At 46.4% G+C, this 27,062-nt stretch overlaps 1 protein-coding gene across 3 annotated transcripts in view; it reads left to right on the top strand.

The window, feature by feature from the left end:
- vps13d (vacuolar protein sorting 13 homolog D) overlaps positions 1 to 27,062 on the top strand; it is a 70,609-nt gene that overhangs the window by 6,103 nt on the left and 37,444 nt on the right. For 2 of the 3 annotated variants that reach the window (XM_070447880.1, XM_024004975.1), the window contains exons 8-45: positions 231 to 398; positions 650 to 780; positions 880 to 946; positions 1,064 to 1,243; positions 3,626 to 3,756; positions 3,970 to 4,102; positions 4,301 to 6,580; positions 6,722 to 6,876; positions 7,096 to 8,208; positions 8,360 to 8,450; positions 8,647 to 8,773; positions 8,949 to 9,129; positions 9,863 to 10,045; positions 11,575 to 11,770; positions 11,974 to 12,190; positions 12,497 to 12,668; positions 12,799 to 12,917; positions 13,074 to 13,298; positions 13,919 to 14,193; positions 14,393 to 14,526; positions 14,773 to 14,928; positions 15,175 to 15,382; positions 15,623 to 15,697; positions 15,817 to 16,020; positions 16,305 to 16,394; positions 16,565 to 16,705; positions 17,960 to 18,088; positions 20,341 to 20,446; positions 20,592 to 20,744; positions 21,011 to 21,146; positions 21,326 to 21,373; positions 21,503 to 21,653; positions 21,824 to 22,040; positions 22,322 to 22,575; positions 23,874 to 24,065; positions 24,212 to 24,338; positions 26,431 to 26,573; positions 26,805 to 26,935. In XM_070447880.1, coding sequence (XP_070303981.1) covers positions 231 to 398; positions 650 to 780; positions 880 to 946; positions 1,064 to 1,243; positions 3,626 to 3,756; positions 3,970 to 4,102; positions 4,301 to 6,580; positions 6,722 to 6,876; positions 7,096 to 8,208; positions 8,360 to 8,450; positions 8,647 to 8,773; positions 8,949 to 9,129; positions 9,863 to 10,045; positions 11,575 to 11,770; positions 11,974 to 12,190; positions 12,497 to 12,668; positions 12,799 to 12,917; positions 13,074 to 13,298; positions 13,919 to 14,193; positions 14,393 to 14,526; positions 14,773 to 14,928; positions 15,175 to 15,382; positions 15,623 to 15,697; positions 15,817 to 16,020; positions 16,305 to 16,394; positions 16,565 to 16,705; positions 17,960 to 18,088; positions 20,341 to 20,446; positions 20,592 to 20,744; positions 21,011 to 21,146; positions 21,326 to 21,373; positions 21,503 to 21,653; positions 21,824 to 22,040; positions 22,322 to 22,575; positions 23,874 to 24,065; positions 24,212 to 24,338; positions 26,431 to 26,573; positions 26,805 to 26,935 — 8,939 coding nt within the window. Of the gene's footprint in view, positions 1 to 230; positions 399 to 649; positions 781 to 879; positions 947 to 1,063; positions 1,244 to 3,625; positions 3,757 to 3,969; positions 4,103 to 4,300; positions 6,581 to 6,721; positions 6,877 to 7,095; positions 8,209 to 8,359; positions 8,451 to 8,646; positions 8,774 to 8,948; positions 9,130 to 9,862; positions 10,046 to 11,574; positions 11,771 to 11,973; positions 12,191 to 12,496; positions 12,669 to 12,798; positions 12,918 to 13,073; positions 13,299 to 13,918; positions 14,194 to 14,392; positions 14,527 to 14,772; positions 14,929 to 15,174; positions 15,383 to 15,622; positions 15,698 to 15,816; positions 16,021 to 16,304; positions 16,395 to 16,564; positions 16,706 to 17,959; positions 18,089 to 19,004; positions 19,080 to 20,340; positions 20,447 to 20,591; positions 20,745 to 21,010; positions 21,147 to 21,325; positions 21,374 to 21,502; positions 21,654 to 21,823; positions 22,041 to 22,321; positions 22,576 to 23,873; positions 24,066 to 24,211; positions 24,339 to 26,430; positions 26,574 to 26,804; positions 26,936 to 27,062 lie in introns of all 3 variants that reach the window. The other variant, XM_024004974.1, reaches the window with a different exon arrangement.

Raw genomic sequence — 27,062 nt, 5'->3', positions numbered from 1 at the left:
AAAGAGACAGGAAATGCTATGTTGGATGCTATGTTGGATTGTAGTATCGATGCAGTCTGTGTCTTTTAAGGACCTCACACTCTCTGTTGAAAATGGTTGCTTTTCCCCCCTTGCCTATTCCCTATGCATTTGTATCCCACTGTAAGGGACAAAAAGTCACAGTGCCAAATGTCTCACAGTCGGTTCCAACCTAATCAACCAGATGGTGTCCCTCTCTGTCCCCTGTACAGAAGAGGACCTGTTTGACCCTCTGGAGGACTCTCAGACCCTCAACACCTTCACCAGGAGAGACCACCTTTTTGCCCGGCTAGAGTTCCAACTGGAAAAGGGAGCCGTCACCCTTTTCCACCAAGACAAGAGGGGAGCTGAGAGCGGCGTCATCGAGTTGAAGTTCTCAGGTACAGCATGGTGTCCAAAATGGCACCCTATTTCTTATATATAGCACACTACTTTTGGCCAGAGCCATAGGGGAATAGAGTGCCATTTCGGATGCAGATTTACTTTATAGTAGACTCCTCTCCCAAATACTGATATTTGTTTGAGAACATAAGTTGATTGAGAATGCATGCTCATATGGGTAGTGGGTGCGGTGTGATGATGATTGATTGTTTGCCCTGAGCAATGCTGTAACAGTGTCTCCTTTCCTCAGAGGTGAAGGTGGGAGTGGAGTCTCTGCCCCGCTCGGAGTCCTCTCTTCTGTCTGTCAAGCTGGGGGGCTTATTCCTCAGAGACCTCACCACCCAGGGCACCATCTTCCCCTTCCTTGTTTCCCCCAAACCGGTGAGGGAGCAGCAGGCACGTTTGAGTTGAACATGTGAATAGATTGAACCTGTGCTATATGTACAGAATATTCATCTTTCATTGTTATCTTCCTAAAAGGACCAGGTTGTGGTTGCCATAAACCAGCCTTTTGGCCAGCCTAGTGGTGCTGAAACGAGCAGCTCAGGTGAGTGTTTAAGTTTACAAGAAGATTGCAAAATGCATTAATCACTTGTTAAATTAATTAATGTTATTTCATGAAATGGAATATAAATACAATAAATGTTGATCTTTTTTTGGCCAGTCCCGAGCGCAGAGTCATCGGCGTCCCCTGTGTTTGAGATGATATATGAGCGCAACCCGGTTAGGTGTAAATTTGAGCGGAGACTGGAGGTGAACACTAGCCCTTTGAACATCATCTACAACCCTCAGGCCATTAAGAAAGTCACTGAGTTCTTCTACAAAGGAAGAGTCCACACCTCAGGTAAGATATAGATGGAGATATATATAGATATCTATCTCTCTGTGTGTGTGTACATACATACATACATACATACATACATACATACATACATACATACATACATACATACATACATACATACATACATACATACATACAGTGGGGAGAACAAGTATTTGATACACTGACGATTTTGCAGGTTTTCCTACTTACAAAGCATGTAGAGGTCTGTAATTTTTATGCATAGGTACACTTCACTGTGAGAGAAGGAATCTAAAACAAAAATCCGAAAATCACATTGTATGATTTTTAAGTAATTAATTGGCATTTTTATTGCATGACATAAGTATACATACAGTTGAAGTCGGAGGTTTACATACACCTTAGCCAAATACATTTAAACTCAGTTTTTCCACAATTCCGGACATTTAATCCTAGTAAACATTCCCTGTTTTAGGTCAGTTAGGATCCCCACTTTATTTTAAGAATGTGAAATGTCAGAATAATAGTAGAGAGATTTATTTAAGCTTTTATTTCTTTCATCACATTCCCAGTGGGTCGAAGTTTACATAACACTCAATTAGTATTTGGTAGCATTGCCTTTAAATTGTTTAACTTGGGTCAAACATTTTGGGTAGCCTTCCACAAGCTTCCCACATTAAGTTGGGTGAATTTTGGCCCATTCCTCCTGACAGTGCTGGGGTAACTGAGTCAGGTTTGTAGGCCTCCTTGCTCGCACATGCTTTTTCAGTTATTCCCACAAATTTCCTATAGGATTGAGGTCAGGGCTTTGTGATGGCCACTCCAATACCTTGACTTTGTTGTCCTTAAGCCATTTTGCCACAACTTTGGAAGTATTCTTGGGGTCATAGTCATTTGGAAGACCCATTTGGAAGACACAAGCTTTAACTTCCTGACTGATGTCTTGAGATGTTGCTTCAATATATCCACATAATTTTCCTGCCTCATGATGCGATCTATTTTGTGAAGTGCACCAGTCCCTCCTGCAGCAAAGCACCGCCAAAACATGATGCTGCCAGCCCTGTGTTTCATGGTTGGGATGGGGTTCTTTGGCTTGCAAGCCTCCCCCTTTTTCCTCCAAACATAACGATGGTTATTATGGCCAAACGGTTCTAATTTTGTTTCATCAGACCAGAGGACATTTCTCCAAAAAGTACGGTCTTTGTCGCCATGTGCAGTTATATATTACACACTGTGCGTATATATCAAAAACAGGTTTAGACATTTTTGCTAATTTATAAAAATAAAAAAAAACGATCACAAGTATTCAGACCCTTTACTCAGTACTTTGTTGAAGCACCTTTGGCAATGATTACAGCCTCAAGTCTTCTTGGGTATGAYGTTACAAGCTTGGTACACCTGTATTTGGGGAGTTTCTCGTATTCTTCTCTGCAGATCCTCTCAAGCTCTGTCAGGTTGGATGGGGAGCTTTGCTGCATAGCTATTTTCAAGTCTTTCCAGAGATGTTCGATCAGGTTGAAGCCAGGGCTCTAGCTGGGTCACTCAAGAACATTCAGAGACTTGTCCCAAAGCCACTCCTGCATTGTCTTGGCTGTGTGCTTAGGGTTGTTGTCCTGTTGGAAGGTGAACCTTTGCCCCAGTCTGAGGTCCTTAGCGCTTTGGAGCAGGTTTTCATCAAGGATCTCGCTGTACTTTGCTCCGTTCATCTTTCCCTTGATCCTGACTAGTCTCCCAGTCCCTGCCACTGAAAAACATCCCCACAGCATGATGCCGCCACCATCATGCTTCACCGTAGGGATGGTGCCAGGTTTCCTCCAGACGTGATGCTTGGCATTCAGGCCAAAGAGTTCAATCTTGGTTTCATCAGACCAGGGAATCTTGTTTCTCATGTTTTTTTGCTCAGACATGCACTGTCAACTGTGGGACCTTATACAGACAGGTTTGTGCCTTTCCACATCATGTCCAATCAATTGAATTTACTGCAGGTGTACTCCAATCAAGTTGTAGAAACATCTCAAGGATGATCAATGGAAACAGGATGCACCTGAGCACAATTTCGAGTCTCATAGCAAAGGGTCTGAATACTTATGTAAATAAGGTATTTCTGTTTATTTTTTATACATTTGCAAACATTTCTAAAAACCTGTTTTCCCTTTGTCTTTATGGGGTATTGGGTGTAGATTGATTAGGAATAAGGCTGTAATGTAACAAAATGTGGAAAAGGGAAGGGTCTGAATACTTTCCGAATGCACTGTATTTATCCACCACATGGCAGTGTTTGCCCTTTTGTTGATGAGCCAGAAGGGTGGGATGTAAAGGGCTGTATCTAGTACTGTAGTCTATATTTCCCATGTGCTCAGGAAACATTTCCATTCTGAGGAAAATAAAAGGTTTTAAAATATATTTTGGTCTGTTTGTCAGGTTTTGGGTACCAGTCGGAGCTGGAGGTGAGAGTGGCGGAAGCTGCCAGGAGGCAATACAACAAGCTCAAAATGCAGACCAAGGCGGAGATCAGACAAACCCTCGACCAGCTACTAGTGGGAGAGTTCATTGTAATAACTTTTGACTTCTTTCCTCTCACACCAGGTGTCATTCTAATGTTGTAGTTGAACTGTGAAGTTGATGATATGATCATTGATCACATAATTGATGATTAATGGTTATTGTATATTGGAAAAATAATTTCCCCCTTTTTTAAGTGTCTGTAATTGGTATATATTAATGTTGTGTGTGACTTTGTACTTTTGCTCTACTTGTCATTACAGGAGAACAGTAAGCGCTGGACTATGAAGTTGGATATCTGTGCCCCCCAGGTGATCTTCCCAGATGACTTCCAGTCACAGGACCCAATGTTAGTGGTGGTTGACCTGGGACGGATTCTCCTCACTAACTCACATGGTAAAATTAGCTCACATCTTCGCACAACACATTTGACTAAGCTGATTCTTTCAAAGGTAGACTAAGCACAGTCTGCAGTCTTGTAACATGGTTGTTGTTGATAAGCAATAAGCAGGAAGTTCTTTCTGTAATTTTTCTTTGTTTATATTGTATTAAAGATATTCTATTTAAAATCTATGTTTTATTTTCTCTTTAAAGATGACACTAAAACAAAGTCGAAGACCACTCAGCCGGAGGGGGAGGAGTATAACAGTGATGAAGAGTACCAAACTCCGCTGGCCACACCCCCAAATTCTCCGCCCCCTGAAATGGAGACAGAGTTCAAAGACCAGAACAAGTACCCCCAGCTCGCAAGCCTTAAATCCCCCGAGGGGGTCCAGGCCTTCAGCAGAAACCTCTACGAGAAGTACTCTCTGTCCTTCAAGGACCTGCAGATCATGGTGGGACGCTACAAAGACAACTGGAAGCACCTGCAGGAGAGCGAGGTGGGGCCCACCCACGTGATTGAGAAGTTTAACGTGCTGCTGGAGCTGGAGCAGAGGCTGCGCTACACCTCAGACCCTCAGCTCCCTGGGGCTGTGCTTTCCGGGACCCTGCCAGATCTTAAGGTCCACATCAACCTGGAGAAGATGACCGCCCTCAGGAGCTGCCTGGCCCGACTGGGCAGCCCCGCTGAGGAGGACGAGGGCCAGGAGAAAGCAGAGAGTGCCAAGACTCCTGACCCCTCCAACCTGCGCCATGAGAAGATCTTCCAGAGGGAGGACAGCCAGTGGAAGCTCCAGGGCTCGGCCAAGAACCTTACCCAGAGTGTGATGACACTGGAGCAGCACACGAGGGAGGTCCTGGTGGAGTCACGCCTCCTCCTGGCTGAGTTCAACATCAACTACATGCAGCTGGGCGTGGAGAGCAACGGACGATACATCTCCGTCCTTAAGGTCTTCGGCACCAATGCCCATTTTGTGAAGCGGCCTTACGACGCAGAGGTGTCCCTCACCGTCCATGGCCTGCTGCTGGTGGACACGCTACAGACCTACGGCTCCGACTTTGACCTCCTGGTGGCCTCCCACAAGCACCTGAGCTTCGATGTGCCTACTGGCAGCCTCCGAGAGAGCCAGCCCTCCTCCCCTGCCGGGCCCGAAGGGATGTCGCCTGAGCACCCTGCCCTCCACCGAGACTCCTCCTCTGGGTTACTCTTCGATAGATCTTCCCCGTTCAGCTCCTTCCTCAGAGACCAGGAGGCCCTCATCAAACTGGAGTACCAGTTTGTCAGCTCGGACTGCCCCTCCATGAACCTGGACAGCTCCCTCCAGGTGACCACCATGCAGGTCAACAACCTGGACATCATCCTCAACCCGGAGACCATGGTGGAGCTGCTCAAGTTCCTCCAGAAGTCTTTCCCCAAGGAGGAGAGCCCCTTGGCCCAGCAGCCATCGCCCCTTCCGGTGGGCCAGGGCCAGGAGGGTCAGGAGGAGACCTACCAGTCCACCTACGACCAGAACAAGGAGCTGACTGTGGAGATCCACAGGTTGAACCTGCTGCTGCTGAGGACTGTGGCCACTGGCAGCGTACTGGGCGGAGAGAAGAAAGGCTTGAAGATCGCCACGGCCAGTATCAACGGAACCAAGGTCAACGTGTCCATGGGCAGCCGGCTGGATGTCAATGGCTCGCTGGGCTCTATCCAGCTAGTGGACTTGACCCAGGAGGGCGGCCGGAGCCAGTTTGTGGTCAGCATTGGCAACATAGAAGACGATCCCTCGGCAGCAGGAGGCGTAGCCTTCTTCTGTGGCTCTGAAGGAGCCCCCTCAGAGGCGTTGAACTTCCGACTTCTGGAGCGCTCCCAGGGGGAGTGCTCGTTAACACTGCAGATGGCCTCGCTGCACTACAACCACTCCGCCAAGTTCCTGAAGGAGCTGAGTCTCTCGGCCAACGAGCTGGAGGACAACTTCCGCTCCATGCTCAAGACAGCCGCCACCAAGGTGTCCACGGTGCTGGCAACCAAGACGGCCGAGTACAGCGGCATGGTCTCCCTGTTCGAGAYGCCGTCGCGACGCTCCAGGACCCAGAGCCAGAGCAACTGGAGCAACTACCCGTTTGAGGATGAAGAGGATTTGAGCGCGCAGGAGGAAGAACCCACCATAGACTCGTTTATGGTCAAGCTGATCCTCAATGTCAGCATCGAGTCACCAGTCGTGTCCATTCCCCGTAAACCTGGTCACCCCGAGCTCCTGGTTGGTCACCTGGGGAGTATCACCATCCAGAACTTTGTTGCCGGGCAGGACTCGGAAGGGGAGAGACTACAGGTGCTAGTGAAGGATATCCGGCTCTACTCACTCAATACCAGTCACCTTGTGTTGAGGAAGGTAGCTAGAACTGACAGCAGTTCCTCTAACCAATCCCCTTCTCACAACGGAAATATCAATCAGGACGAGCCACAGTTTACTCGCCATGACTTCTTTGAATATCTGAGTCGGGGAAAAGGTGAGGAGAAATTATTAGAATGGGAAGTGAAGAGTTTCCCCACCATTTCCTTTCAATTGTTTTGCTATATTTAGAGTTACTGTATTGTTGTATTACAGTGTTGGGTTGTTATGATAAATCCCACTTTTCTCTCTCTCTCAGCCTTCCATATTCTGAAAGACACCACCATTCAGTTCACCCTGGAGAAAGTTCCTCCCATTGATGAGGATACCCAGTTCACCTTTCTAACCACAGACGAGCCCTATAACAGCACAGGGTTACTTCGGGTGGAGGGCAAGTTTGTCAACGCAGTACAGGTATATTTTGCTCATATTTGTGACTTACTGCTCATCTCAAATGTATTTTCTTTGCGTCTTTGACTGAATCAAATGACCTGAGTAGAATTAAATGTTTTAAATATTTTTAAATATTTTATGTTGTGCTTTCTATTGCAATGAGGGTAGAAGTTTGCAAATGCATGCAAATGTTTACTGTCTATTTTGTTTTTAGATGATGTTTTGACTTTGTGCTCTCAGGTGTTCCTGGCCAAGCCTGTGTATGAGCAGGTTCTACAGACACTGGATAACCTTACCCTCACTGAGCCCCAGAGAGTGACGCCCAGCCAGCCTCCCACCCCGCCGCCCCCCACCCCCTCCTCCACCAAACCCCACCGCTTCCCAGATCCCCAGGGTGGGCTCTTTGCCCGGGACCCCCCGCTCATCGGCCTCTCCTACGCCTCCCTGTCCAACTCGCTGTCGTCCCCCAAGCCCCTGCAATCCCACAGTCCCCTGATGCAGACGCTCTCCTTCACCCAGGTGAGGGCCACCTTCAGGGTGGCAGAGCTCCAGGTGCAGCTGAGTGCTGACCTCAGCCAGGGTTCCCAGGGGCTGGTCAGCCTGCGCTTCCAGGACCTGGAGGGAGACTTCACCAAAGACCACCCCAACTGCCTGTCTGTCCAGCTCACGTTGCGCTCCCTCCTCATGGAGGACCTCCTGGAGCAGAACCCTGAGTCCAAGTACAAGCACCTAATGGTTTCCAGGGGTGCTCCCAAGCCCTCCACATTCAGCCCCAAGGAATACCTGTCCCAGTCGTGCCCATCGGCCTCCAATGCCCTCTACCCTGAGATGCCTCGCTCGCTGCCCGCCCACATGGAGGAGGCCCAGAACGTCTTCCAGCTGTACCAGAGACACCCCAGCACCCCGTCGGCCGCCAGCCGTAAGAGCGGACCCAAGAAGGACCCTGCCTGTCCCAGCACCCCACCGCCCTCCCCCAACCGCAATACCCCTTCACCCCACCCTCCGCCCTCTGACTTTGACGAGTCTCTTGTTCACATCAACTTGCTGCTGGTGGACCCGCGCCACCCAGAGTTCCAGAGCCGATACGGTGGCGTGGGGCGGAGCATCGACGTGGACTTCAACTGTCTGGATGTGCTGATCACGCTGCAAACATGGGTGGTCATCCTGGACTTCTTCGGGATCGGCTCCACGGCCAACAACCACGCAGTCAAGGTGCCCTCGGCCTTCCCCCAGCAGCCTATGCCGGGACATCCTCTGTTCCAGCCTGGGAACCCACACGAGCTGGGGGACATGTACCCAGACCTCAGCCAGGAGGAAGTTGCTGAGGTGGTCAACACTAAACTGGATCTCAAGGTACAGTACTCACAGCAGCAGCAATGAAGACGCATCGACATGGCTTTTCGGGGATGTAATGAGAGTTACAAGAAATCTAAATAAATATAGGTACAATGGTGAGCATGAATACATTTCCTCAATGTATTTAACACCATGTTTTCCTCCTTAGGTCCATGCGCTTGCTCTTGTGCTAAACAAGAAAACCAATGAGCTTGCTAAAGCTAGCGTCTCCAAACTGTCTGCCCACTGGGAAATGATTGGTAGGTAATCAACTTAATGTTGCACTTAGATGTCAACAGTTAAATCATAGCAATTGAAAAAATGTTTGTATGAATATAATACAATATCAATCATGGTACATTCATATGAAGTATTTAAATGATGGTTTGTTGTATCACACTGTTGAAGAACAATGAGTTTGCATCTCATGCAGTGTGATGTCATCCTATATTTCAGATGGTGACCTAGCATTGCAGGGTAGTCTTGGAAGCCTGTCTCTGAGTGACCTGACCCCACATGGTGACCTCTACAGGGAGCGCTTCACCACGCGAGGCGGAGAGGCCCTTGTCTTCAACATACACAAGTAGGCTAGATTTTCTTTATACAGGAATCACTTCCCTACAGCTACGTTAGCTTGACAGCTAGCTCTGGTACATAAAACAACTTGAAGGGGGTCTTTGACAAAGAAAACTAATTATAGACCTTCATTGTCTCATTGTTTTAACACTGTGTCTCACTGACTGGTGGTGTCTCTACAGATACGGGGATCCTGACCCCTGGCTTGAGCGGGAGTGTGACATGAAGGTGTCTCTGCAGATGGCCTCGGTGCAGTATGTCCACACGCAGCGCTTCCAGGCCGAGGTGGTGGCCTTCATTCAGCACTTTACTCAGCTGCAGGATGTCCTGGGCAGGCAGAGAGCCGCAATGGAGGGCCAGGCTGTGAGTACGGCCTTCGGGTCCACTCTGCTTTTCAGTTTCAAGCTGTAGTGTTCCTCAAGGCTGTGTCCGTGATCCACTACTGCTGTCATTATATATGCTACCTCTTGGTGATTTGAAAACATTGTCAACTTCACTGCTACTTAGACCATACACAGCTGTACATTTCGATAAAACAAAGCTAATTGAACTGTAGTGTCTACCCTGGCGTTATGGCATTCTGATATACTCCCTGCCAACTAAGATGGCTGCGGGTAGCCCAGGGAGTTGTCACCTAACGTCACCCTCAGGTTGACCTTGGGTCACCTCAAGACAGTGTGGCCGTCTCTGTTGCTATCAGACTGGACACTGAGCACCATGTCTGGCCTGCTTGTTAAATCCCAACTGACATATGGCACAGGGCAATGCTTTGGACCAGCACACCAGGAGTCATCCAATCTCTCCCAGTCCCAGTTTTGTAATTTATGTGCCTCAATTTGTAACATGTATTTTAGATTCAAATTATCTGAAGAAACATTTTATATATATTTTTTCTTAAAAGATTCAATTGTAGTTAATGTAATGAATATTTGGATTGTCCTTTAGCACTTTTACACCTGTTCAGCAGAGACCAGTCTGTATTATTCAATCCCCTATCCATTTGATCCTGGGCAAATACCAGTCTACCTTAATGTCATTAGCAGAAGCTAAAAAAAGACAACCACCCCCTTACTTATCCCTGCCTCCTTCCCCACAGGTTCGTGAGCGACCTCAGCGGGCATCCCGTGTGCTGCTGGACATCGAGGCGGGCGCCCCCGTGCTGCTCATCCCCGAGAGCTCGCGCTCGCCGCGCCTCTTTGTTGCTAACCTGGGCCAGCTGCGCGTCCATAACTCTTTCCTGCCGGCTGGCACCCATGGTACCTTCTCACTCAGAGACAAGGTAGAGAAACTTACCATGGCCCATACCTTTTTCCCCTCTCTGGTGAGTCCTGATAGCGTGTCTACCGGTCGTCCACATCCCTGCTACTGGACTAATATGTTCATATTTATGAAGCATTTTACATTACTACATGTTTTCATATGACAAATGTGATGCAATGATTTATAACGTTTTATAGGCCTATATGATACCTGTTTGAAATGGCAAAACCCTAAATCCATACTTTGTCATCATTGTTTGGCTGCAGAATAGTCGACCACAAACATTCTCCAGTAACAATGCTCATTAGCAAGGGTTGCTTTTTTGATGCCACTTTTCTTCATCCCCCATCAGACTTTGAATGAGGTATGATGTTCGCTGGCGCCTACGTTCTATATTCAGCATTTGTGGTACAATACGTACTTGCATTGTTGTTGTGCGCTCCAGCCTCATGTCTCTACTAGTGATATTCAAATGGAAAATGCTTTATGAATACAGGCCTCTCAATTGAGCATGAGAATGTGGCCACTAGATACTAGCACTGTATGAGGAAATAGTTTGTATACTTAACTCATACTAACTTTAGTTTTTTYTTAACTCTAAAAGTAATGACTGCTTCAGGGGGAGTTTGATGTGGTAGCATACAGTGTTTCATCACCATTTTGTATTTTGTTTTGTGAAGAATTTGATATTGCATGCTAATTCGTACAAGGACCCTTCCCACTACAAGGTACAAGGGCATGTTTTTGGTGTGCTGCTTGGTTTGAGGTGTGAACCGTCTGCCCTCTATCTCAGATGGTTGTTCTGTGGACTTTCAGGGTTAACAGTCTTTGTGTGTTTTCTATCCTGAACCACTTGAATCAATTGCCTGGGTGTTTTTTTTAATATATTTGTATATTTATTTAGTGKTTTCCTGGTGATTTACATAAATGGGCAATCAGCAGATGCTACATACATTTTTGGACTTAAAGTATAAATGTAATTCTATGTACACATTGATTCTTGAAGAATATAACTCATGAATGCGTCATTAGCTTAGTTCAACTGTCGTACCCCATTAGAACCCAAAATATAAGCTTGTTTTTAAATAAAGTAAATGTTTTTAAATAAAGTGAATGTAAAAAAATATATGTGTATATATATAGCCTCAAAACATGGCTAAAACTATAATTGTGATATCATGGATGGTCAGTCCTTGCATCCATAGCTCTGTCTATGAATTTGAAAGTGGTTGCATTTATCCAGCCCCATCACTCAGCTTTTTATCGAAACAGGGCCAGGGAGGATCCTTTGTTATTGTTTCAACTGCTGATTGCCGCTTTAAAGTGATTTTTCAAATTCACTGTTTAGGCTGGGAAGAGCAATTGCAGCAGCTCCTTCCGACACTATGATAGAGGAACATTAGCTAAGTTGTCGTGCTAATTAGGTTTTGTCAGATGTGAAATAATAAGAGAACGTTAATGTCAATGGTTCTTTCAGATGTTACAGTGTACGTTCATTAAGCAGTTCATCGTTCAGCACTTGGCTAATCTTTCATCTTGCTTCCTAAGGATCGCGTGAGGGACAGCCAGTCACAGACTGGACCAGCAACGATTAGTGAGGAGGAGGAGGAGTCAACTGAGAAGCCCAAAACCTCTTCTAGCAGCACCTCCACCCCCGCATCCTTTCGTTTCACTCTGGGAAGGCCCCAGGCCCAGCCCGCTGCTGGGAGGATCCCTGGCGAGGATGACCCACCCTTCATACTGGGTGAGCCCAGTGACCACTAAGCGTTATTTAAATGTTGTATGAAGATGTCACGCTAATACTGAAGATGAATATTAGTAGTCGTCTACTTCTTCACAGTCTCAAACTCATATATTCTCTGCAAATGTGTATGAATTGCTGTACTTCTCAATAAATAAATACGTGAAATGGATAGTCAGAGTAAGCTTCTTGATGTGTGTTCCCAGAGGATCATGTGTGTCTGCTGGACTGCATAGCCTTGGACCTTCAGGAGATGGACATCTTTGCTGCGGAGCGTCTGCCCTGCCATCCGTGTGACAGCGCCGCAGGGAAGCAGCCCGACTCAGACCTGGTCTTCCCCTCCTACTCGGTCCGCCGCACCGCCGCATCTCTGCTCAAGGAGCGCTGCCACCTCAAACTTAAAGTGGAGCGCAACCTGGACAGGTGAGCCTAATATGAAAGACGGGCACTAATAGACATTGTTGGGCTTGCTTCAGCAACAACATTACTGTTCTCTTGCTTACATAATTGTTACCCACTGGGCAAAACTTGTGTCATTTCAACCATTTTTGTCTGCGGGGTAATGGATCTCTCAATGAGTTAAACTGACTGTCTTTGTATGTGTTTGTATGTTGCTGGTAACTATTGATTAATAATAGTTGTTCCTGTGTGCTGATAACTTTTCCAAGTGGGACAAAAAAAGATAGTATTGATTGGTTGATTTGACTGAATTATTGATTGATTGAATAGTGCGCTGAGCCATACGGTACCAGACATGTCCATCCACGGCAGCCTGTCCTCGGTACACTGCTCCCTGGACCTGGAGCGCTACCAGCTGATCCGAGGCCTGCTGGACAACAACCTAGGAGAGCCTGTTGAGGAGTTTCTCCGCCCGTACAACCTGCAGGACCCCAGCAACTATGTGAGTGTACACACACACACGCATACACATACTCTCTGCAATGTGGCTGACTGCCAATTATAGACTTTTAATTGACTAACAATGTTCTTCTGAGAGGGATTCTTCTGAGTGACTCCATGTGTGTCCCCAGACGGTGTTGAGTGGTGATGTGTACACCAGCCTGTCCGTCCTGGTGGACATGATGAACGTCAGCCTGGAGTTGCTGGACAGCCCCAATGCCACGGGACAGAAACCATGCTCACTAGCCAGGTTGGTATTAACGCTTCGTTTTGAGCATGAGGAGTTATCAAATGTTTTCTGTGTATTTACTTTTGCCAATTGGTTTTGGTCAATTTCAATTCAGGAAGTAAACGGACAATCCAAATCCGGTGTTCCTCACTGAAGCGCTCCTCTCCTTATCTGCAGGTTTGATTTCATGAAGTCTAAGCTGTTGTTTGAGAGTTTCTCCAACGGCTCCAAGTCGGTGAATCTGGTGTCTCACTCCCTCTTGGCATATGACACCCGTTACACCGGGCCTGGCATGGACGTAGGCAGCAGTGGCAGGGGCAAGCACAATGTCTTCGACTGCATCCTGCAGCCCTCCAAGACGGGAACCAACCGGGCCACACTCCAGCTGGAGCTGCATTACAGGTACAAGACATGTCTGCAGATAACATTTCGAAGTGGTAACATGTATGCAGAAAATAGCAGGGGTCCAAGCACAGAACCTTGTGAAATGCCAAATACAAAGTATGTGCCTGTATTGGCAAATCTAAAATGGATACATACGTAGGGTACTACATAGGTAATAAGGTGCCATTTTGGACACGGTCATGGCCCTTTAAAAGCGCTGCTTGGTCAATCCGACGTCTGCATTGGCCGTACAGCATTTACAATGATACGGCCTCTGCAGAAGTCAGGGCATTCATACTTCTTGCGCCTCGCGGAGCAGCTTAGCTCTTGTGATGGAAGTTGTCAAGGAAATGAACTTCTGTTTATATTGGACCTCCTACCGTCACCCGACCATGTCAATATGGAGCTATACGGAGCCCTCCGCATTGTTCCAAAATTTGAGAGGGGGACGTCGATGTGGTACGGAGCTCAATTTGGCCTCAGCGTGCCTCCGAAGGCGCCGCGATTGYGTCACACCATCCATGCGGCGCCTCCGACCACATTTTCGGATCAAGCATGAATTGGCTCTTAGGCCTGACGTAGACAGACACACAGACCCACACTTATTAATCATTATCTTCTCCTTTCTCTCCTGTCAGGTCCACTAGAGACTCGTCCTGTTTCACCATTGTCCTCAACAACCTGCGTGTTTTCCTCATCTTTGATTGGCTCCAGCTGGTTCGGGACTTCCTGCGCATGCCCACTGAGAAGGGGGCAGATGGCGCGCCTCGCCAGCGCTGGCCCAGCGGCAGCAGTGACACAGAGACCACAGGTGCCGTCATGCCCAAGACAGTCAAGAGCGGCGTGGTCACCAAGAGGTCCACTGTGCCCGTCATGCAGGATCGGTACCTGGAAGTCAAGATCAACGTGACAGGTGAGGAGCTACAGCAGGCAGACTCCCCTGCCGTAAGTCTCTGTTGTACAATAGAGATTCAGATATTGGCAAGCACGGATATCATTTGAATTGTCTCTCATAGTCGTGATGTTTCTTATGSTGCATTGTCACCACTAGTTAATGACTGTAATCTCAATAATAGACAATGATAATACATAAAATACATGTTTGGTCCAAGGTACTGAGTTTGTGGTGGTTGAGGACTCGTCTTGTCTGGACACCAATGCCGTCATTCTGAAGGGCACCACTGTACTCACCTACAAACCCCGTCTGCTGGACAGACCATTCTCTGGCAGCCTGGCCGGCATCGAGGTGACTGACCACTACTTTCACAACTATGTCCTGAAACCACTGGACTACTAACTCAATACAGAGCCCTATGTCAGTTTGAGTTAGACCCATATTCAAATTGACACAAACTATGTTCCATAGAGTTAGAGGGTACAGAAGCTGTCACAGAAGTGATCATGTCAAAGATAGGGGGTGCGCCCTCTTTCCAACTCTTACGCTCTACACAAGGCTGTTTTGTCATGTTGGTGTCTTCCTGTCCATGTCTAGGTGTTCTCCTGTCGGCTTGGCAGTGAGCAGGAGACAGCCCTGTCCATCATCGACCCTGTCAACGTGCAGGTGGAGCTGTGTGGCAGTCCCACCTACCAGAGCAGCTCTGGCCTGCTAGACGCCTTCAACATGGCAGACTTCCCGCCTCTACTGGAGGTCAGGGTTCAGTCAGGGGTGGGGATGGGGGGGGTAATGTTCAGTAGGTACCAAATGGGAGAACACATTTGCTGAAAGTCCATTGAAAGCACCTGTTTTTATTCTCTGTTTCGACACATTTTGTACTGTTTCATGCCTACTTACTGAACTTAACCCAGGTTTATTGGAGAAAAAAAACACAATTTTGTGATTAGAACACTTTCTGTGATCATGCAAAATATCAATGGGTCTCTGTTGTCCTCACAGATCCAGTTCCCTGCTTTGGACATCCGGCTTTCTTACAACGATGTTCAGCTCTTCTTGGCTATCGCCAAATCCATCCCCACCGCCGGCTCTCCCGGGCCTAGCGACACTGCCGAAGGCACCCAGGCCCTTGTAGTACCATCCACAGCCAACCAGGACCCCTCTAGCTCCCAGAAAGACAACTTCAGGCAAAAGACCCAGGCCCTGCTAGGTATGTCACCTCAGAGGCCTACAGGGGTGTAGTTGAGTTATATGGTGAATAGGGTTTACGTAGCTATTATGTTAGAATAGTCATGTTAGCATTTATTTTTCTTTACCACTGGCTCTGTTATTGTTCCTGACCCATGAGTGTTGACCTCACAAGCTGTAATAACTCAGGTATAATAATAAAAGATACGTAGCACAGCTTGTTACCATAACCCTGGTATGATGTGATATGTTTTGTCTTCAGAGGGCCAGTTGACTCGGCTACAGGATCTAGGCTTCAGGAAGGAGGACTGCAAACGAGCCCTGATCCAGAGCAAAGGTGAGGTTGCTCTAGCTACAATTTTCTAACAATGCCACATCTCCTCCCACTAGGAATGGAATGTGGCCACGCTTTTCATACACGGTATGGACTTGACCACCTTGTCTGTCCCCTCCCAGGCCAACTGGACCAGGCTGCCACATGGCTGCTGGAGAATGCAGAGACCATGGTGGGTCAGGCCCGGGGCAGAGCAGACCCGGACTCGGCCAGCCACTCGTCGCACCCTTTGTCCGGTGTGGAGGTCAAGGCGGAGAGCGTGTGTATCTGCTTCATTGACGACTGTCTCGACTGTGATGTCCCGCTGGCTGAGTTCACTTTCTCACGTCAGTTTGAGCGCCTTGCCCTTCATATATGTGGAAGGAAATCCCCTTTTCATGTAATATCCACTGTGTGTTTTGGGAGTTTGGATGAAAGCAACAGACAGAAGCTGGAACATTCACCTTCCTGAAAACTTGTTCTATAGCTACTAAATATTCAGATACCATGCATACTGATAGTGTGTGTAATATAATGTTAGTGGTACGTACTATAGTCAGTGTTAATACTATAACATAACAACAATGTAATATCACCTGAAAGCTCATTATCCTTTTAACYCCCATGGCAGGGCTGTATGTGCTGCAGCGGATCGGCTCGACCCAGGAGGGCAACGGCAGCTTTACTTTGTCAGGGGACTACTACAACAGAGAACTGTCAGGTGAGCTGCTGGAGATGAACATCCGGGGGCCAGTCAGTCACAACGTTTAGCTGTAACCCAGAGCCAAATGATCCTGTAATGATCTGAACCACTGTTCCATTGTATGTTTCTCTCTGTTCCTATCCATATCTCTGTGTTTATGCCCATGTTCATGTTCACGTGTGTGTCAGGTTGGGAGCCCTTCATCGAGCCCTGGCCYTGTTTCCTGACTTGGCAGCAGCAGGCTGCAGGGCGCCTCCACCCACCACGCCTCAAGATGGGTATCCGTGCCAAGCAGAGACTGGATGTCAACATCACCTCTGTCCTCCTGGGTATGACCTGCACTGCCCACTATTTGGACACGGGATGCATTTGACATGGCACCCTATTCCCTACGTCGTGCACTACTTTTGACAGGGTCCCACAGGTCTCTGGTCTAAAGTAATGCGCTATGTAATGAAAGGGTGCCTTTTTGGATGTGTCTTTGACTTCTTCACACCATGTTTAACTAAAGGGTTTTAGCCCTGGATATATACCGAACAAAAATATAAACGCAACATGTAAAGTTTTGGTCCCATGTTTAAAAGATCAAAAAATGTATTTCTCTCAAATTTTGTGCACACATTTGTTTTTGTCTCTGTTAGTGAGTATTTTCCTTTGCCAAGACAATCCATCCACCTGACAGGTGTGGCATATCAAGAAACTGATTAAAACTGCATGATCATTCATTACACACGTGCACCTTTTGCTGGGGACAATAAATGGCCACTAAAATGTGCAATTTTGTCACAACACAATGCCACAGATGTCTCAAGTTTTGAGGGAGCGTGCAATTGGGTTGCTGATTGCAGGATTTGTTCACCAGAGCTGTTGCCAGATAATTGAATGTTCATTTCTCTATCATAAGCTGCCTGCAATGTAATTTTGGAGAATTTCACAGTAATTCCAACTGGCCTCACAACTGCAGACCAAGTGTGACCATGCCAGCCCAGAACGTCCACATCTGGTTTCTACACCTGCGGGATAGTCTAAGACCAGCCAGCCAGACAGCTGATGCACAGCCAAGACTTTCTGCACAAACTCTCAGGGAATCTCATCTGTGTGCTCAGCGTCCTGATCAGGGTCTTGACCTGACTGCAGTTCGGCGTTGTATCTGACTTCACCGTCGATAGACACTGGCACGCTGGAGAAGTGTGCTCTTCACAGATGAATCCCGGTTTCAACTGTACTGGGCAGATGGCAGACGGTGCATATGGGACAACATTCCACAGGCCACAATCAACAGCCTGGTCAACTCTGCGAAGGAGATGTGTCGTGCTGCATGAGGCAAATGGTGTTCACACCAGATAACTGACTGGTTTTCTGATCCACACCCCTACTTATTTTTATTTTTTTATCTGTGACCAACATGCGTATCTGTATTCCAATATGAAGCGTAACTCAGTAAAATCTTTTCAATTGTTGCATGTTGCGTTTATATTTTTGTTCAGTGTATTTAAGCCAGAGACCAAGTGGTCTGTAATGGTGGCCTTGAATGGATTTGAGTGTCTTCCTCACCTTGCTACCACACTCTCCTGGCCACACAGAGCAGTACAGCCTCACCAAGAGCTCCTGGCTGGCTGACTACTGCAAGGAAGAGGAGCAGCAGCCACCCCAGGCATCGGCAGCCCTATCCTGGATGGGTTCCTCAGTGGACCCCCCCTGTTTCGGACAGAGTGAGTACTGTTTCCTCTAAGTTTACTCTCTCACACACACACACACACATCATTCACACAGCTGACATACTCTATAACATCTGTACAGTTACATATGAAACCACATACTGGTATGCACACATATGCGTATCACTTGTTATGGGCTAGAAATAGCCACAGTAGAAAAAAGTAGGGCCCTCAATTGCTCCAGCACATATCAAATGCTAGTGAGTAGTGACGACAATCTTATTGAATATACTGTAAATATGTGTTGGAGTATTTGATTGTGTGGTTCCCAATTTATTCTGTAATAATGTTTAGGTAGTACCAGAATATCTTTGCTACTGTATCACATGTCATTATGTGCAGATTAAGATTACACTGATTGAGAGGGACTTTTTGACAATGCAAAAAACTTTACACAGATGCTTTGGAAACCTGCCTGAATAATCGCTGCCTTCGCATGGTTATTGCACAATTGGAGAGTTTGAAGAAAATGTTGCCACAAGTGTTGGGAATGAATGTCTACTAACATGAACACAGTTCCTTTGCCTTGTCAAATGGTGTATTAAGAGTTAAGACTCACTCCATGTTTCTATCAAAACATTTGAACTCTTTACTTGAACCCTCCGCCCTAGGCCTAGATAAGTCTATCGTGTCTAAATCATGCTAACGAGTTGTAAAGACTGTTTACCACATGTTTTATCGCCTTATTATGACAGTGTTGTACTGTAGGCCTTAGGGTGGGAGGGTTAGGATTTTATTGAGCTCAGATCCAGGTCTATTGATTGGTGTTATGACCCCATAATATAAAATAAAACACACTTGGTCATGGTGGGTAAAAAAAAAAAATCCTCCCATCCTGACCTTTGTCTTCTCTCCTGACCCCTTGCATGTCTCTCTCCTCTCTGTGGTAACTGTCTCTCTCTGCTGTCAGGTGTCCCTCTTGCCCACCTTAGAACTAGGAGCACAGCCAGCTTGACTTGCCTTGAGCAGCAGATTCTCTCCAGAGGTACAGTCTAAAGACCATAGATCAGATAGGCAGCAGTTGGCCTCCACCAAGGAAATAGAATTACTAGATTGGGGATCCTTAAGTAGAATGGGTGGATCGGTGGTCAGAAGCGATATTTGTAATTCTATTTCTATGGTCTCCAAACCATGGGGTCATCATCGCTATCCTTACTTAAGTGCAACGTTAATGCAAAGGGACTCAGTTGATAGAACATGGCGCTTGCAATGCCAGGGTTGTGGGTTTGAGTCCCACGGGGGGACCAGTACAAAATAAAACTATGAAAATGCATACACTTACTCTATTGTAAATTGCTCTGGATTAAAGCATCTGCTAAATTACTAAAATGGAAATGTAGAGTGCTTTGAGTAACACGAATGTTTCACTATCTTGTAACAATATTGGCAAATTTGTCCAAAGTTAAACTAATGTCAGTATAATCAGCGTCTTCAAAGATAGTATTTAATTGATCCATAATCCAACAATGATTTTGGGAAACCAATAGCTTGGATGCTAACGGTGCACTTTTAAGTAGGATTTACCGATGAAGGTGACGCCCCCCCATGTTAGAACAGAGCCATTGTGTCTCGTCCCAGAGTCATGTTAGATTAGTAGCATATTCTCAGTGTCACACTTTCCTTTGTGTATTCTCTCTCTGTCTCATGTTGTCTCACCTCCCCCATTCAATGTCAATCTATAGAAATCCAATCCATTGTGGTTGTTGTTTACTATTATTATTTACCTCTGAGTAACCAAGCTTAAAAGAGCATGCTCTGTCAATGTGAACTGTTGTTGTATCTCATCTGTGCATCCTCCTCCCATCTTTATTTGAATGAGCATCGTGGTGGTAGGTATGGTCATGTTGTTAGCCTACCACCGTGGAACCATCTGTATAACACATGATTGAAAACGGACATTCGGAAATCCATGCTGCCATTTGGAATGGATTAATGATGTTGTGCATTAACTTTGGAAGCATCCAATGAATGGCATTTTGATGTGGATGTCTGTATTTCATTTTTTTAAAGGCATTGTTTTTGTCATTGTTTTATATCATTTCAAATGCAATAGATGGAAATTCAAAAACATTCCATGAAAAATATATGTTTTATATTCCAGAGAGCCCAATATATTCTTTAATATATTGAATATATTTTTTAAGTAACTGTGAGGAAAGTGGTTGACAGTTTGAAGTTAGTTATAGGGGCCGTTCCTTAGTAAAGAATACCTCTCATGTCTTGGTCTGTCCTTGCCTGCTTTATAGCCGACGTGAAGCTGTCCAAGCGGAGGCAGCCGTTTGTACCCTACGCCCTGCGCAATCACACGGGATGTACCATGTGGTTCGCCACCCTTACCACCACCCCTACAAGGTCAGTGGAGTAGAGTCTTCCCATTGATAATGGCATATTGCTGAGTCTACCTTCAAAAATGTGCAGCCTAGGCATTCTGCATTTTATTGTTGCCCCTTCCTGAATCATTGCATGTTGATAACCAGAGTGCTCCATTTGCCCACAGGGTGGCGCTGTCTCACAGTGGCAGTGCAGACTCCATATCCCACGTGCACGGCCCAGGCACAGATGACACCCACAATGTCAGCCAGTGGCGAGAGGTGCTGCCCGGAGAGGAGATTCCCTTTGAATTTGAAGCTCGAGAGAAACTCAGGCATAGGTAGGGTTTCTGGTGCGTCACCGTTATTTTCGTATAGGGATTAAGACCTAAAAGGAAGTACAAAAAAGTTCAAGGACAAAAGTGAATAAGACTTTAAACTGGTGATCACACACCGATTCATAGCTATGAATGCCAATCTGGGGAACTACCTTGCACTGACTATAATCCCTCCTGATAAGAGCGTCTGCTAAATGATTAAAATGTCAAAATCAATACAAACTGAGATCTGTGTATTCTGAACTGTTGGTTATTGTGTTTCTCTGCAGACACACTCATGAGCTGAAGTTACATCAGCTGTTGGTGCGTGTTGGGGGCTGGGAGCAGGTCAAACCCGTGTCCGTGGACAAAGTGGGTGTGTTCTTCCGCTACGCCGCCCCCGACCGCAACAACCCCTCTAACACGGTGAGTCTTCAGATCAAAGGTCAAGAGCGGTGGTCTTACTTGGCTATTAAATAAACTAAAGCTTGGAATAAAGCTTGGAGCATAGTTTACTCCAACACTGCTCTCACATGTTTCCTATATGTCATTAGAATTATGCTGCTTTGTGCTTATTGTTTGTGATATTTCTTTACATTTTCTAGGTGGGCAGCCCTGTCAGCAGGACCAACATCATACACCCTCATGTCTATGTAGGTGTGCTTTCAATCACACTTCTATAAGCCAGTGCTTTTCCCCTTTTATTCCCTGTTAGGATATGTCTGTGGTTCTAGGCTCTGGTATGTCTGTGGTGCTAGGCTCTGATATGTCTGTGGTTGTAGTTCTCAGCTCTGCCGCCAGTGCGCGTGGTCTTCTCTATCACCATGGAGGGTAGTGCCCGGAAGGTGATCACAGTCCGTTCAGCCCTCATGGTCAAGAACCGCCTGGAAGTCCCCATGGAGGTGCGGCTGGACAGCCCCTCAGCACCAGACAGTGAGTCACCCCAATGATACATCATGGTTCACCCTCACACTGGGAAATACTCAACAGGGGGCGCCATTTCCCATGCAAAAAAAACACTGAACAGTGAAAAGAATTGACATGAAGATTAGACTATTTATTGGTTAAAGAAGGAATATAAGTATCTCAAACTGTTGGTTCAGAGCCTGTGGTGCTGCCGCCCATCCTGCCCGGCGAGGCCCTGGCGGTGCCCCTCCATCTGACGTCGTGGCGGCTGCAGGCGCGGCCCAAAGGCCTGGGCCTGTTCTTCTGCAAGGTGCCCATCCATTGGACCAGCGTGGAAAGACCCGGCGAGGTCAAGAGCAACAAGAGGGAGTGCCAGTCGGCCGACTTTGAGGACCACCTCAAACGGAGCTTCAGGTAAAATTCCAGTTCAGTACACACAGTCTGAGTCGGCTCAGTCCAGAAATAAATCCAACCAATCATACCAAATCATGTATTTATTTCTAGTCTAACCCCACCCTGGTGTTGATAGAATTTGTCTCCCAAGTTTACACTACTTGTTTAAGCCACAAGCGCATGCTATTGGCATATCAGCCCTCAGGCTAAATATATAACATTCTTTATTTTCTTACATGGGATACCTTCTCAATTACTCTCTTCCTCTCCCATCTCGCCTCTTCTCTCCTGCCCTCTGTTAGGTTCTGCGTGGTGATCAAGAAAGAGAACTACCCAGACCAGCAGCCTGCCAAGACCGTATCGGGTTCCGGCAGCTCCAAGCAGATCTACTGGCAGCCAGGCCACACCATCTACCTGCTGCCCACGCTTGTGCTGGCCAACCTGCTGCCCTGCGACCTCAACTACTACATCAAGGGCACGTCCATCAAGGGCTCCCTGAAGCCGGGCAAGGAGGCTGTGCTGCATGCTGCAGACACCTCCCAGAACATGGAGCTAGGTCAGAGTCCCACTGCTGTCATTCTCATCTAAATACCTCTCCACCTATTAAGAATCTCAATGTTCTTGACCTGGAAATAATACTATATCATAGCCATGTAATCTAGGTATACGAGGGCCATGGTCCTGGACTTTTTGTGGGCCAAGCCTCAGAGGCGGAAACACGGGTGTAAAACACCAAGGACTAGTGTAAAATCCCATAGTGGAAATGCACAATTGATGTAATGATAATATACAGTGCATTCTGAATGTTTTCAGACCCCTGACCTTTTCCATATTTTGTTACGTTACAGCCTTATTCTAAAATGGATTATATCGTCTTTTCCCCTCATCAATCTATGCACAATACCCCATAATGACAAAGCAAAAAAGAAGTTTTTAGAAATTTTAGCAAATTTAGAATGGAAATAGTACATTTACATAAGTATTCAGACCCTTTACTCAGTACTTTGTTGAAGCACCTTTGGCAGCGATTACAGCCTCGAGTCTTCTTGGGTATGACGCTACAATCTTGGCACTCCTGTATTTGGGGAGTTTCTCCCGTTCTTCTCTGCAGATCCTCTCAAGCTCTGTCAGCTTGGATGGGAGTGTCACTGCACAGCTATTTTCAGGTCTCTCCAGAGATGTTTGATCGAGTTCAAGTCTAGGCTCTAGCTGGGCGACTCAAGGACATTGAGACTTGTCCCGAAGCCACTCCTGCGTTGTCTTGGCTGTGTGCTTAGGGTTGTTGTCCTGTTGGAAGGTGAACCGTCGCCCCAGTCTGTGGTCCTGAGCACTCTGGAGCAGGTTTTCATTAAGGATCTTTCTGTACATTGCTCCATTCATCTTTCCCTCAATCCTGACCAGTCTCCCAGGCCCTGCCGCCGAAAAACATCGCCACAGCATGGTGCTGCCACCACCATGCTTCACCGTAGGGGTGGTTCCAGGTTTCCTCCAGATGTGACGCATGGCATTCAGGCCAAAGAGTTCAATATTGGTTTCATCAGACCAGAGAATCTTGTTTCTCATGGTCTGAGAGTCTTTAGGTGCCTTTTTGGCTTCCATCTGGCCACTGATTTGTTTAATCCATTTTAGAATAAGGCTGTAACAAAATGTGGAAAAAGTCAAGGGGTCTGAATACTTTCCAAAGGCACTGTATCTAGTATGTGTAGTGCCTTGAAAAGCATTCACCCCCTTGTTGACTTTTTATATTTTGTTGCCTACAGCCTGAAATCACACATTAGACTTTTTCATTGAACTATACAGCCTACTCCACACTTTTTCACCCTGACCATGTCTGTACCCTCCTCCTCCCACTAGGGGTGCTGCTAGAGAACTTCTCTGTGTGTAAGGAGCTGCTGATTCCCCCTGGTACCCAGAACTATGTGGTGCGCATGCGGCTGTATGATGCCAACAAGCGCCTGCTCTGTCTCACCATACGCATCATCCTGCGGGCACAGGGGGCGCTCAAGATCCTCATCTCAGCACCCTACTGGCTCATCAACAAGACCGGTGCTTACTCTATCCCTCCTCATAAACAGAACACACACACACACACATACACACACACACACACACACACAAACACACACACACAGTGAATAGAATTAAAATAAGTATTGACCTTTTGACGGTTCTGACTGTTTTCTTCCCCTCAGGTCTGCCGTTGATCTTCCGTCAGGACAATGGGAAGACGGATGCAGGCGGTCAGTTTGAGGAGCACGAGTTAGCCAGGAGTCTCAGCCCCTTGCTCTTCTGTTACACTGACAAGGAGCAGCCAGCCATGTGAGTGTGCTGTAGGGCCTGGTTCCACTTCTGATTCTAGACACTATCCCTTTTATTGTTCACATGTATAATTGGAGCAGTGTTGCACAGTTTAGTAATACTACTGTAAAACCATCATTTGAACAAATGTTCAATATACAATTATTTCAGTAGCGGTGATATCTAAAAGTCTAAAAGCACTTTGCGTTTGCGGTGAGGAAAACATGTTACTGCACAGTGTAGCTATATATATGTATATACAGTGGGGAGAACAAGTATTTGATACACTGCCGATTTTGCAAGTTTTCCTACTTACAAAGCATGTAGAGGTCTGTCATTTTTATCATAGGTACACTTCAACTGTGAGAGACGGAATCTAAAACAAAAATCCAGAAAATCACATTGTATAATTTTTAAGTAATTAATTTGCATTTTATTGCATGACATAAGTATTTGATCACCTACCAACCAGTAAGAATTCCGGCTCTCACAGACCTGTTAGTTTTTCTTTAAGAAGCCCTCCTGTTCTCCACTCATTACCTGTATTAACTGCACCTGTTTGAACTCGTTACCTGTATAAAAGACACCTGTCCACACACTCAATCAAACAGACGCCAACCTCTCCACAATGGCCAAGACCAGAGAGCTGTGTAAGGACATCAGGGATAAAATTGTAGACCTGCACCTGTCTCTTATACACATCTAGATGTGTATAAGAGACAGGTGCAAGGACATCAGGGATAAAATTGTAGACCTGCACAAGGCTGGGATGGGCTACAGGACAATAGGCAAGCAGCTTGGTGAGAAGGCAACAACTGTTGGCGCAATTATTAGAAAATGGAAGAAGTTCAAGATGACGGTCAATCACCCTCGGTCTGGGGCTCCATGCAAGATCTCACCTCGTGGGGCATCAATGATCATGAGGAATGTGAGGGATCAGCCCAGAACTACACGGCAGGACCTGGTCAATGACCTGAAGAGAGCTGGGACCACAGTCTCAAAGAAAACCATTAGTAACACACTACGCCGTCATGGATTAAAATCCTGCAGCGCACGCAAGGTCCCCCTGCTCAAGCCAGCGCATGTCCAGGCCCGTCTGAAGTTTGCCAATGACCATCTGGATGATCCAGAGGAGGAATGGGAGAAGGTCATGTGGTCTGATGAGACAAAAATAGAGCCTTTTGCTCTAAACTCCACTCGCCGTGTTTGGAGGAATAGAAGGATGAGTACCTGTCTCTTATACACATCTAGATGTGTATAAGAGACAGCAGCCATGGCAACTAAGGAGTGGCTCCGTAAGAAGCATCTCAAGGTCCTGGAGTGGCCTAGCCAGTCTCCAGACCTGAACCCAATAGAAAATCTTTGGAGGGAGCTGAAAGTCCGTATTGCCCAGCGACAGCCCCGAAACCTGAAGGATCTGGAGAAGATCTGTAGGGAGGAGTGGGCCAAAATCCCTGCTGCAGTGTGTGCAAACCTAGTCAAGAACTACAGGAAACGTATGATCTCTGTAATTGCAAACAAAGGTTTCTGTACCAAATATTAAGTTCTGCTTTTCTGATGTATCAAATACTTATGTCATGCAATAAAATGCAAATTAATTACATAAAAATCATACAATGTGATTTTCTGGATTTTTGTTTTAGATTCCGTCTCTCACAGTTGAAGTGTACCTATGATAAAAATTACAGACCTCTACATGCTTTGTAAGTAGGAAAACCTGCAAAATCGTCAGTGTATCAAATACTTGTTCTCCCCACTCTATATATATATATATGTATATACATAACTAGATATACTATATACATATATATATACATTTCTCAAGGGAGATCCTCTCCAGTGGCTGCACTGCAAGCTCTGTCCATAATGTGCATTTCTGTGTATACGTTTGCATCGTCTGTCTCTGTCGAGAGACATTGCAGAAGGATGGTAGGCTATATATTGATAGACAACACATTAGCAGCTAGAAATCAAACTATAAACTAGTTAGCTAATAGTTAACTAATTAGCTAATTAACCATGTATTAATTCACATCCTAAAAAAACAACTAAGTTGAGCTTCCACCATGTTGCTTCCACAATTCCGGTTTTCTTATGTCTCCATTTTTCTCAGGTGCACTATGCGGATAGGGAAAGGGATCCATCCGGACGGGGTTCCCGGTTGGTGCCAGGGCTTTTCCCTGGACGGTGGGAGTGGAGTCAGGGCGGTGAAGGTCATCCAGCATGGGAATAGACCTGGACTCATCTACAACATAGGCAAGTAGCCTAACAACAACCGCAAGTAGCCTAACAACAACCGCAAGTAGCCTAACAACAACCGCAAGTAGCCTAACAACAACCGCAAGTAGCCTAACAACAACCGCAAGTAGCCTAACAACAACACCTCACTAATGGTTAACCTTGGACATCGGTGCCCATTTGTTGCCCTTGTCTATTATATATTGCCTGTCGCAGCCCTGAAATATGCTGCTTTGTGTTTTCACACAGGCATCAACGTTCGTAAAGGCAAGGGCCGCTACAGAGACACCCACATCGTGACCTTTGCCCCTCGGTACCTGCTGGACAACCGCTCCACCCACAAACTGGCCTTCTCCCAGAGGGAGTTTGCCAGGGGTAAGGTGAGTGACTGACAGTGCAAAGACAGGAATTAGACACATCCAAAGGGACAACACAAAGCAATGAAAAGAAAGCAGATTTCCGCTGTTTTAGGACTCAAACATGATCTTTATTGGAGCTAGTCATAGA

The sequence above is a fragment of the Salvelinus sp. IW2-2015 genome, linkage group LG17, assembly GCF_002910315.2.
Source record: "Salvelinus sp. IW2-2015 linkage group LG17, ASM291031v2, whole genome shotgun sequence".
NCBI classification, from domain to species: Eukaryota; Metazoa; Chordata; class Actinopteri; order Salmoniformes; family Salmonidae; genus Salvelinus; species Salvelinus sp. IW2-2015.
The sequence above is the reverse complement of the archived record's forward strand: the minus strand, read 5'-3'. Positions and strand labels throughout refer to the sequence as shown.